The following is a 12,696-nucleotide window of genomic DNA, read 5'->3' as shown; positions in this document are numbered from 1 at the left end:
AAGAACACAGAGACAGAGATAGACAGAGAGAGAGAGAGAGAGAGAGAAAGGGAGACATTTTTTGAGAGATAATGAGTCTCAATCAGTTGGACTGTGTCTCAGTAGCTGTCGGCTCTCCTCTCCCTCTTACTGAACCGTGATAGGCTGTGGCAACTCAGCAGGCGGGCCCAGCGCTGAAGGCTAAACAAGGAGAAGGAACAGAGAGGGAAAAAAAAGAGCAGCGTTTCAGTAAACGAGTGCAATAACGTCCCTTCACCCTCAATGGAGATCACAGACCGATCGGGCCGTGCTAATAGTTCTGTTATCTGTTTCTGACAGTTAGCCCTCAGGCTCTACACACACACACACACACACACACACAAACTCTCACACATACGCACACACATACTGTACAACACACACAGCAGGATGTAACATGTGCCAGCAAACAGGTTGGTTGTGCATTAAATCAAAAATTGACAGTTGAGCACTTTGGGCCTTTAATTCTACATCTAGATTTTCTACTGCTGAAACAGGCAGTCATGCAAGGACAACGTTAAAATCAAACTGCACAAAATACCAGTTGAGCCCGAAACATAGGAAGCAAATGCCTCCTAAACTGTTAACACCAACATACAATTACAGAATATCCCATAATACATGTTAAAAGCTGGGTTAGGTAGAGGAACCATTCTAACATTTAACAGAATAAAGCAGTGTTGGTTTGTCACATTGCTCATTGATCAACATACAGCTTCTCTGCCATATGTCAACAGAGGGAACTTAATGTTTAAGCTTTTACATAAAAAAAATTATATTATTTAAAATTACACTGAGTTTTTAGTTTTTACATGTTGAAAAAAAAATAGTGTCAGAATCTGGTCAAAAGCACATAGGGTCAAAGGCAGGGATAGATTTTGCACTTATAAAACAATAACTGATGCATTATCATTGTATTATCATCAGGTAGCTCAAAATAAGTAAGAATAAGTATAAGTGTAGGAGCTAACATGTGTTTTGCTTGTGTTTATATATCTGGTTGGGCTCCATTTATTGCATCATTGCGTTGATGGATAGATGGGTGTGTTTTCTTTTTTTCCTTTTACCTGTTCACTTGGCGGCAGTGGGAGTTTAGACAAAGGGAGTTAGTAGAGCTCCGATACCTTTTGTTGCCGCTCATCATTATCATCATTACCATCACTGAATCACTGCAGATATTGTTTAGATATTTTTTTGTGCAATAGCTGCTCGCCAGTCTTTTTGATTTTCAATAAGGATTTGTGTGGACACGTCACGAGGAGAGCTTACTCTCTGTGTCTCTCAGTGCCATTACTTTTGATAAATAGTCACCATCGAGGTGAAATAGTACATACTCATCCCAATAGAACTGGGGTTTCTTTGTTTTGTTTTTTTCTGTCATCACTTCATATCAAAGGTCTGTAAATGTTGGTGGAAACAACCATACGATTTAGTTCATTATTAGAAAAACAAAAATCACCATTTAGTTATTATTACAATATGCTCGGCTCGTACCACCTCCACTTTTACTCGGAGCATAAGAAGTGAAATCTATCTATAGACAAACAATTCAGCATAAATGAAGAACCGTTTCCAACAATAAATGAATGAGCAACAAATAAACTGGGCTTTAAACTGAGCCTTTATTCCGTGAAAGATAATAACTGACCTGTTTTTAATAATATACATGTATGCTTTCTCATCTGTATTGACTGACGAGTAATTACACACGAAACACGTTGTTTGCTTTATTAACTGGTGTGATATTTATCTAAGTGTATTTTCAGCCAGCCTTACATTCACTTTAAAGGAGAGACTCAAATCATTGACAAGCGTCCACCTGCCTTTCTTTTAAGTTTTTTATCTTAGTCGTCCCGTGAAGGCAGGTGCTCCTTATCTCTGTTTTGATTGAAGCTTCCACATGAAGGTTTGTTCCTGTGTTATGTTCAGCTAATAAGTGTCAAAGTGCTGCTGAGACGCCGGCCCCTCTCAGTACGGTGCCCGCTATTGATTTAGCAGAGTTCACGTTTATTATCCTTTAATCACCGGGGTCCTCAAACCTTTGGCTCTCTGCCGTGGCTGAGTTTATTTGACAGGACAACAGCTGAGGTGGACCCCGAGCGGCGGGGGCCCCTGCCCTCTGCGAGGCCGCTCCGTATAGCTTCCTAATCCAGGGTCGCCAGATCTCTGCTGATTTGTGTTTGTTTGAATAAAGCGGTGCAGGCGGCACCGCGGGCCCCCTCTGGCCTCGCTTTGACGTCATCAGTGGAGACGGCTCTCGGCACCTTCACTGCTGTATTGTATGGAGCCTTTAACCGCTGACCTCAGATCAGCCGACGTTCAGTTGCCTGAAGAAGACACAGAACGCTTCTCAGCCTGCATGAGATTACCAGATAATGAAGACATTATGCTCTTGACTTAGAGGTGATAAGTTTAAAGGGATAGTTCAACATTTTGACAACTTCTCCTATCTCCATAATCCCTATAGTCATAGCAGTAGGTTCATTACCTTTCATTATCGGTGCATGTTGTTTTGAGATCCACGGGGCAGAGATGCTAGCTGCTCAGTGAACACAATGGAGGTGAACGGTATTTCCATGTTTCCCTCATCAAACTCACCAAATACACAATCCAACAACTCCAAAACGCTCTGGTGGACAAGTTGTGACCTGCACATTCACCACACTATGAAATAATCATGTTACATTACAAGACAGAGTTGTTTTCGAGGCAAATGCATAGCCGGACCTACATTCTAGACACAGGACTGGGCAGAGTGATTTCAAAAACTCAAGTAGTTCCGATTATTTGCTTCATATATGTCATCATTTCACAGCGTGTCGAATGTGCAGGTCATCATTTCTTCACAAGAGCATTTAAGCGTTGTTGGATTGTGTATGTGATGAGTTTTGAGGGAAAGGCGAAAGCACCGATTCATGAGCAGCTCGCGTCTCTGCCCCGCCGATCTCAAAACAGCTTGCACCGGCAATTAAAGGTAATGAACCTACTGCTATAGGGATTTTGGCAATAGGCGTATTTGCCAAAATATTGAACTATCCCTTTAAATTCTTCTTGCTTCTTGTTGTAGAGTTCTTGATCATGTTGGTTTAATGATGAAAAACCTGTTGATCTGACCTTCCATCAGGGGGATTCCCCCCCCCTCCCCTTCAGCCAATCAGTTGGTCTTATCAGCAGTGTGTGTTTACCTTCAGAAAAGCAGCCGAAGCTAAATGAGAAAACACACAACAGCCACCGCCTTAGGCAAACACTGTATCACGTTTAACTGGTGAGATATCATACTGACTCAGTGTAGGAATAACAACATCCACCACCACCTGACAGAGCTGGAAGACTCCTGTTGTTGAGTTTATTAAGAGGTCAGCAGCAAAGTGCCAGTGCTGTTCTTAATAACTGAGTTCCCCTGTCCTCGACAGGAAGTCCAGGACTTTAAAATGGGCACACTGATAAAACAGCAGTTAATTATTCAGACATCAGAAAAAGCTAAGTTGACATTTTGATGCAGATTTTCCAGGTCCTCCGCCCCCAGCTCACTCTCACTCCTTTGACATCGTCTTTGTGAGTCCCGCTGCACGACAGAGTCCCGGTTGCACTTGACCACTAAAAGCAAAACCCACTCACAGAGCACGCCGAGTGACAACACACAAGCGTGCACGTCAGTTTCTACATCTCCTTCTCTCCTTTTGCTTTTAAAACCACCAGAACCGGCTCCAGCTCCCACGATTGCACCACAGTTCCTCCCGTCCGCTCAATAAAAACACTCTGCTGTCATAACAAGAGAGAGACGGGCGCTCGGGGAGCCAGGGAGAGAAAGAGAGAAGGAATACAGAGATAGGAGGGGAGATACAGAATTGCACACAAATACGCACAACCTCCCTCACCTCTACGCCAGGGCGTCCAGCCAAACACAATTCAGGCCCGTCTAATGCTGCACTGCGTTACGCAGCAGAGAACAGACACAGACTTGACTAATGGACGGACCAACGGCCACAAATCCTTACCGACCGCAACACAACTCCCAGCTTTCTTCACAGCAACAGGAAGCTTTAGGGCTTTTATTGCTCACAGATTGGTTTAAGTCTTGGCTTATGTCATCTGTTTATGTCTGTTCTATCCCCCAACATCTGTTGTGTCTCTCAGACTGTCTTCACTAAACACTTTAAAGGGTCAATTCACTCCAATTAGAGAAAGGTATGTACAGTAGGTATAGGTGGAATCCATCCATTCAGAGAGGTTTGGATTTACTCAATGATTTCTAACCGAACCTTTATGAAACTTTATTGGTCTCTAAAACACAGTGATGAAGGTCACATACTGTAAAAATAGAGATTTCCATATCTCTTGTGATTACAAATCTGGTCTTTATTAAAACCCTGAAAGTATAAAAGTCATACACATAGTCTGTGTTCAGATACTGAGCCTTAAAGGGGAACTATGTAAGTCCGGTTCCTCTGTGTTGTTAACCTTCCTCCCGGCCAGGTGCATTTGTTTACAATGAAGCCGGCGAGAAATCAATCCATGGAGAGGTGGATAAGGTTATTTATCATCTACAATGTTACCATGTGTATATTTGAGTAGTCTTATCTGTCATAGAGATTACGGGTTACGGGGCGTGTTTGTGTCACGGTGCCGGGAGCTAGGATACCGGGTCGGAGGCTCTGATCTTACAAGGTTGGTTTTCAGCCAAGAGACGCTAGGTGGAAGACAGAGAGCCTCTATTCTCCCTGGAACAAGTTACAAGTCATTGATTTAACCAGCACTAGGTCTCTGAAGCTAAAAATCCTGCATAGTTCCTTCAGGACTTCAGCCATCAGGACTTCTGTAATTTTGATTTGGCTTCTCTTGAGTGTTTTACCTGACTCAGAAACCGAAGAGAAGAGGAGAGGCTCAGAGCATCCTCCCTTCTGATTGGTTCATGGGCCTGTTTCTTACTTAGAATCTGCTCCTTTATATGGGAGACTGCTTTAAGAGTAAAACAAACTGTGCTGTTGTTGTCTTCCTTGTCCGACTTATTGACTGATATCTGGCTGTTTGAGCTCAGTTTTAGATTGTTGCAGCAACAGAGACGAAAACAGATCCCGAAGCAGCTGTTACTTCTCTGCTGGACCCAACATGTCTGACACACACAATGATGAAACAACGTCTCTCAGTCGGCGCGCTCGAACCGTAACTGAACCAGCATCTGTGCATGCTTCACACACTGAGTCACAGCTTTGCCCTGTTTGTAAATATATAATAAAATGTCTGATGAGTCTGTGCATTTATCTCCCTATCTGCACGTCTGCATCTCATTATCTTTGTCTCTGAGTCACAAACTCTCACACAGACACAACTGAAGTCAGCCAGATGACCCGAGTCGGTCGCGAGTCGGCGCTCGCCTTGATGGGAGCTGAACAAAAGCGGACGCACGCGACTTCTTTTTACGGCTCTGTTTTCGTTTTTGCTCGATCCGGTTCAACCTCTGGATGAAACCAAACATGCCACATGTTCTGAATGCCTTGACAGTTATGCAGCGGCCTAAAAAAAGGCGGAGAGGAGAGGGCAGACGTGCCGCATGCGCTCAAGTATGCTGCTCTGAATACTTCACCCCTGTCTCGCTGTAGTAGTTGTGCAGCATGTGTTCCAACCGATTGTGAAAATGTTTTGCATATCTTCCTTCATTACCATAATGGCAGTTCAAAAGCACATGCACACTCCTGTAGAAATATGCAAAGGGATATCAGCATGCACATGTAGAGACACCGCAACACCTTGAAATATAAATAGTATGTACATACTGTAAATACCACACATAAATTAAGTCACACAGTCGTATTTACCACTGAGTTACTTTCAGTTAGTTGAATAGCTGCAGTAACAGTCACATACCGTTTCTACTGTTGTGATATCAGCACATGACATCTTTAGGTACACTGATTAGTGTTTTTCCTATTTTACCTGTCCGAGTCAAACTTCTTTAAAGGGATAATTCAACATTTTAGCAAATTCACCTATTACTAATACCTTCAGGAGTAGGTTCATTACCTTTAATTGTCGAAGCTGTTTTGAGATCAGTGGGGGAGAGACGCAAGCTGCATGGTATTTCTAATTTTCCCTCATCAAACTAAATACACAATCCAACAACTCCAAAATGCTCTGGTGGACAAGTTGTGACCTGCACATTCACCACGCTGTGAAATAATAACGTATAATTATGTAACATTACGACACATTAAGCAAATACTCTGCCGAGCAGCTGTGTCTGAAATGTAGTTTCGGTTACACATTTACCTCGAAAACAACTTTGTCTCATAATGTTCCATTATTATTTCATAGTGTGGTGAATGTGCAGGTCAAAATTTGTCCACGAGAGCGTTTTGGAGTTGTTGGATTGTGTATTTGATGAGTTTGATGAGGGAAAGGTGAAAATACCATATGCCTCCGTAGCGTTAGCTGAGCAGCTCGTATCTCTGCCCCGCCGATTGAAGAACAGCTTGCACCGACAATTAAAGGTAACGAACCTACTGCTATGACTATAGGGATTATGGCAATGGGCGATTTGTTAAAATGTTGAAATATCCCTTTAACTGTCTCCAAACATTACATCTCACCATCTCACCAATTTCCTCCTCCTCCTCCTCCTCCTTGTATAAAATACTGTTCACATTTAGAGTGTTGCATGGTGAAACACCCCAATACGCTGCTGACCCACATCCTCCCTATTGTAACCAATCAGGCTCTTAGAAAAGATACTGAACAAAACCTACTCACCCCTTTGAACCTGCTGTAACACCTGAGGTGCTGGACCTTGTTTCATCTGTGAAAGGTGATCTATAAATAATCTATTTGTATAACTTACTCCTTGAGTTTAAAGGAAACCTCTTAAAATTTTGAGATTAGTCAAAGAGCATTTAAAAACCAACTTGTTTTATTTGTTTATGACTTCACATTTTGTGTTTTGGAGGATTATATCTCTCTGTCAGTCTCCTTTCTTTCTCCTCTAAAGATCTTTATAACTTCTGCTTTGCAAAGAAACCGTATAAATAAAGTTTGCCTGCTTTGGCTCGCACTGATATCAGATTCAGCTACCTTCAGAGACAGTTTGGTCCATGATTTGTGATATTGGAAAAAATGAATTCTGGCTGGATCTCCGTGAAATTTTCTGCAGACAGCCGTGATCCCCACAGGGTTAGTCTGACGGTCCCTTCAGCCTCTTTGCTCCTGAAAACCAATAGCACAGAATTCCCATTAATATCAAAGACGTATCTGCGTGAAGGGCCATGAAAATGCATTGAGCACATTCATGTTCCTCAGAGGAGCGTTTTGTCAGCGTTCCACATTAAAGGCAGTGTGCCATAACGTTTTCTCAACATCCTAAGCTTTCCAAGAGGGATAAATCCATTTGTTACCAATGACCCCGCTGCTTTTCATCTGGCTACTGGCAGGGCTCTAAGAATAGCACAATTAGCAGTATCTCACTGAAGCACGTGAAGAGCGTTTCGGTATCCAGGGACCGCTATAAGCGCTTTAATCATCTTTGTTATTGATTTACCTGATACAAAGCTCCTCCTTCTCTTCTGTTTTTCTCCAGCTAGGTTCATTTAATCGCTGGCGCTGACCCTGAGGAAGCAGAATTGTGTTTATTCAGGGGAGGTTTGCTGAGTGTGCGTGCTCTTTTCGCAGCAGTTACAACACACTGGGACCTGCAGAGCTACTGAAGCAGGACCCCGCCAACATATTCTGATGAAATGTACCTCAGCAGTAGCTTTCCAGGGGGAGGGGGACATCAGTCACGCACCACCCCTTCCAACCGTTTGCCAAATGTAAATCCCAGCTGACAGGTGTATGGAAACTGGTGTCTCTCGCTGGGATCTCCCCCTGGGGGTATTAAGAAGACATGGCTCATATACCTCATTGTCACCATTGGCCCCTGGGGGCATATACATGTTAGACTGTGGTTTTACAAATGACTAACAAACAGGTGTTCGCATGGCAGGGATTGTTTTGTTTTGTTTTGTTTTGTTTTGTTTTTTTATTTCCACCAAAAAAATCAAGGACAATTAGAAAAACAGAAATGAATCAAGAATAATAAGTGCGGGAGAGGTTAAAAACCATACAGTATATGGGCTTACTGTATACAAAACACCTCCCCCGACTGCACACGAGTTGGTGAGCGTACAGATGATGATGATCCAATGATAACTATACTAGGAAAAGAAACTGTCGGGAGTCGATATATCAGAGAGGTTTTCAGTCTGGTCTTAAAGTTAAAGCAGAAGTAAGCAGAATTTTTGTGTAAATATAAGTCTTAAATAGTTATATCTTCCGACAGCAATCACTTATGTAGAGTGTTTGGTCCGAAACACGGGTCTGTCAGTCACTCTCAAAAACTTTCCTTGTATCCTACAACCTTTATCCAATGAGGAGAGAGAACGGCATAAAGGGGCGGTCCTCTCTGTGCAGCCAAGGGATGCGCGTGAATGTGGTGACGTAGGGACGAGGGCGGGGACTGCTAACTCCATCGGCTGACAATAAGTTAGCCAAAACGACCGGATCGCTTACTTCTGCTTTAATCAGGGATGAAGATATTTTTACTAAATGAAGATGAGAATTCCAAAGTGAAGAACCTCTTTAAGCTAAAGAAAACTGTGTAGTGCGGCAAAAGGGAGGATGAAGTTTATCAGTGTGTCTTGTATTGTAAGAATGGACCTGAGAGTTAACTGTAAAGGATTCATTGAAAGATTTGGGAAGCAAATGTGGAAGATGAATATACGTATTTTATAAATAAATATGCAAGATTGAAGTGTATTAATGTCATAAATAAGTAAGTTTCTTGAATAGGTTGCAGTCTTCCCAAGACCTTTTGGTCTGATGCCAGGGAGACGATTCATACACAGGAATCACGGATTCTCAAAACAGTCACTTTCAGTTCTGTCTGTCTCTTTCCGTCCTCTTGAGCAAGGCACTGCACCCACTCCGTTCTTGTGCCACCACTTGGTGACAGACAGTGATTATTCATCTCTGACCATCATTCCTGAAAAATGTTGACTCAATCCTGTTCAGGTTAAAAATAGTCAGCACTTCCAACACAGTGACCTTTACTCTAACTGCTTTAACAGGATCCCTGATTCATCTTTACTAACCATGGTTCCTCCCTCCCTCCTCTGTGTGCCCCCACCCCCACCTTGCAGGAGGAGTACAGGGCAGAGGGCATCACCTGGCACAACATCGACTACATCGACAACAGCGGCTGCATCAACCTCATCAGCAAGAAGCCCACGGCTCTGTTCCACCTGCTGGATGAGGAGTGCAAGTACGCCACCTGCTGAAATACCAATGATGCTTTAGGAGTTCTGTGTGACAGAGAGCCACACATTGCTGCTTCAGATTATATTAATGCAAAAAAATGAAAAATGAGGGGTTGATACTGTTGTTTTCATGGGAGTAGTAGACCTTGTCAGTTATTAGATTAGAAAACGTTATTGATCCCCAAGGGGAAACTGCTTTGCCACCCAATAAAAACACATAGTACATCCACTTAACAAACAATACAAACAGTTCCATACCATTGCACAAAACAGCTGTATCAACATGATTGGATACTTCATACGACAGAGTAGGCTGCTCAAAGTGATTTAAATTGATATTGATACAGGCAAGGATAAATAAATAAATATACACCTCCAGAAGATAAAAAAACAACAAACAACTGCTATTTGTGGTTAAAAAAGCATCTAAGTCGTTCAGTAGAACACTGAGGCATCACTAACCGCTCACTGAATGAGCTTTTAAGCTCCTTAAATGTATTGTGGAGTACCATCTACAATCGTGAGACATTTTTAAACATTATGAACATATATTCAGACGGCAAATGAAATCAAACAATATCTACATGAAGAGGGGGCTTGTGGAAGATAAATGTTGTGGTTTGTCACCGGATGCTTTCAGGTTCAGATCACAGCCATTGATGATAAAAGTACAGATGATCAATAGCAACTGTAGATATTTCAGTTCCCAGTGTCAGTCCTGAAGTGCAGCAATGACTCTTTGTTATTGTCAAACATCAGCACCTGGTTGTGAATGATTTTTTTATTTTATTTTATTGTTTATTTGCCGAGGACAGTGCACATTAATGAACAATTTAACGCCGTCGTCATGTGAGTGTGCCGGATTTAGCTCAGAGCTAGTTTCCGCCCGTGGTCCTCACATTAAAAAACAGACAGACATACCACAGACACAGATAATAATAATAATAATAATAATAATAATAATAATAATAATAATAATAATAATAATAATAATAATAATAATAATAATAATAATAATAATAATAATAATAATAATAATAATAATAATAATAATGGAAAAATGTGGAGCTGTTAGTCTTTATTTCCCAACTTGTGAAAACAGGTTTTGCTTTGTGTGTGTGACACCACAGTCTGCTGAATCACACTGACCCTGATCTCATCCTGTGACTGGTGAAGTCACCAGATCGGTGCCGGTTGAAACCGTCGTCTCACTCAACATGTCCTCGATCTTAACACCACTAAAACGAAGCATTTAATTGGATGTAAATGTTGCATCTCATTGTTAGGTGTTACTATAATATATCTACAATGTAAGAAAAAAACAAACTGCTGATGGTTTGTTTGTCCTGGATAATACGCACCGTATCTGCTTTATTGGAAATCTAATCTAATGGATTTTCATGATAATTGTCCATGAGATGTTGGCGGTGGCTGCTTGACAATCGTTTGAGCTCCGCTAGAAGGACAGAACATCCACTATTCTAAATTATTACATGACACTGAAACAAATAGCATCGAACAAAGACATGGTGTTATGGTTGGAAAAATCTAATCTGTACTCTCTAAATAGAATTTATTATTGGTGGAGGAACCAGTTTATAGAGTATTGTGATGTCTTGTGGGGTAATGGAGAAGATCTTAAAGGGGTATTTCAACATTTTGGAAAATTCGCCTATTGCCATAATCCCTAGAATCTAAGGGGTAGGTTCGTTACCTTTAATTGTCAGTGCAAGCTGTTTTTTGATCGGCAGGGCAGAGATACGAGCTGCTCAGCTAACGCTACAGAGGCATATGGTATTTCCAGCTTTCCCTCATCAAACTCATCAAATACACAATCCAACAACTCCAAAACACTCTTGTGGACAAGTTGTGACCTGCACATTCACCACGCTATGAGATAATAATGGAACATTATGAGACAAAGCTGTTTTAGAGGCAAATGCGTAACCGAAACTACATTCCAGACACGGCTGCTGGTCGGAGTGATTTCAAAAGCGCAAGTAGTTCTGAGTGTTTGCTTTATGTGTTGTAAAGTTACAATAATTAATTGTAACTTTGATCATACATCATCATAGCGTGGCGAATGTGCAGGTCACAACTTGTCCACCAGAGTGTTTTGGAGTTGATGGATTGTGTATTTAGTTTGATGAGGGAAACGTGGAAATACCATGCAGCTCGCGTCTCTGTTCCGCTGATCTAAAAACAGCTTACCCCCAAGACTAGGGATTATGGCAATAAGCGAATTTGCCAAAATGTTTGCACTCTTCTCTTTGCTTTTTCCGACTTGCTCATAATTGACATCACTGGTTAAACAAAACACATTTCATAGCTTTGATCAAACGACCTTTCGATCACCCTGCATAAGTGTGTTTTGCACCCAGCTGGTGAATGGAGGAAGAAATGCTCCCAGCAGCTTCCTGTTCATTAATGTGATTGATAGAGACACTGGGCTTTCTAACAGGACTTAAACATAAGGAGATGCTGCCAGCGTCTCTGGATCGCGTTGAAGTTTTCTTCTCCCGTCTATATTGTGAAACGCCGTCATCCTGCAGGTCAGCGCGCTGCCTCGGCATCTCTCTCCTCCATAAATCAAATCCAGTGCCCCCCCCCCCGCCCCCCCCTCCCTGCATAAAACATGTCAGGCGATACACACACAGTCATATTTATCTACGTTAGCTGTCATCTTACTTGCCACTTAGAGTAGCTTGTTCATCTGGATCTAATAATGCCTGGAATGGTGCGTATATATTTGTGTGTGTGTGTGTGTTTGTAAGGAGGAGGGGAACCACTTTTGGAGAATTAAGGTCAAATGGGGATCACTAAAGAAAGAATGAGGGGGTACAGGACCTCTGGTGAGGGTTACACTGCCACAGGAAGGAGCTTGATGCTAAATGATAACACAGAAAGAAAGAAAGATGCTTAGAGATCTCATCATTCACAGTTAGTGGAGCTTGTGGAGCTTCAGGGCCTCTGGAGAAGTAGATTAGGTTACTGCAGAATGGGGGTGGGGTGGGAGGGTTCATTTCTACAGTAACAGCATCAAGCTCTAAGAACCCCGCGGACACGCTTTAGCCAGAAGAGCATTTCAGAGATGTAGGGGAGGAGAGGTTTTGGATGATATGAAACATCCCTGTCGGAATGTTAATCCAGCCAAGCTGAGGTCAGCGGCTGATGGGTAAAATATCCACAAAGCAAAGGTGAAAGCAGCAAAGACGAATGTGCTAATGGAGGCACTGTGCCTCCCCTTAAATCTGAGCTTAGTTTGAATCCCTGATGGTTAAAAGAATGGACTGGGATGGTGTTCTCTCTTTAAAGGTGTTCAGAAATGGTCGTTTGTCCTGTTTGTCGCGCCTCCTTCCACGAGTTTCCACGAGTTGCCACACGAGTTTACCCC

The 12,696-nt window shown here is 42.2% G+C and overlaps 2 protein-coding genes across 2 annotated transcripts in view; one reads left to right on the top strand and one right to left on the bottom strand.

Moving 5' to 3' along the window:
* The window catches only part of LOC310987047 (unconventional myosin-IXAa-like), a 183,305-nt gene that overhangs the window by 129,921 nt on the left and 40,688 nt on the right, over positions 1 to 12,696 (top strand). Inside the window, exon 12 of the mRNA XM_083973193.1 lies at positions 9,186 to 9,307. Coding sequence (XP_083829319.1) covers positions 9,186 to 9,307 — 122 coding nt within the window. The remainder of the gene's footprint in view (positions 1 to 9,185; positions 9,308 to 12,696) is intronic.
* crabp1a (cellular retinoic acid binding protein 1a) overlaps positions 1 to 12,696 on the bottom strand; it is a gene marked incomplete at its 3' end in the record, with an annotated part of 415,466 nt that overhangs the window by 381,861 nt on the left and 20,909 nt on the right. The gene's annotated exons all lie outside the window — the stretch shown is intronic.

Source organism: Trachurus trachurus, assembly GCF_905171665.1.
Source record: "Trachurus trachurus genome assembly, chromosome: 6".
Lineage (NCBI taxonomy): Eukaryota > Metazoa > Chordata > Actinopteri > Carangiformes > Carangidae > Trachurus > Trachurus trachurus.
The sequence above is the reverse complement of the archived record's forward strand: the minus strand, read 5'-3'. Positions and strand labels throughout refer to the sequence as shown.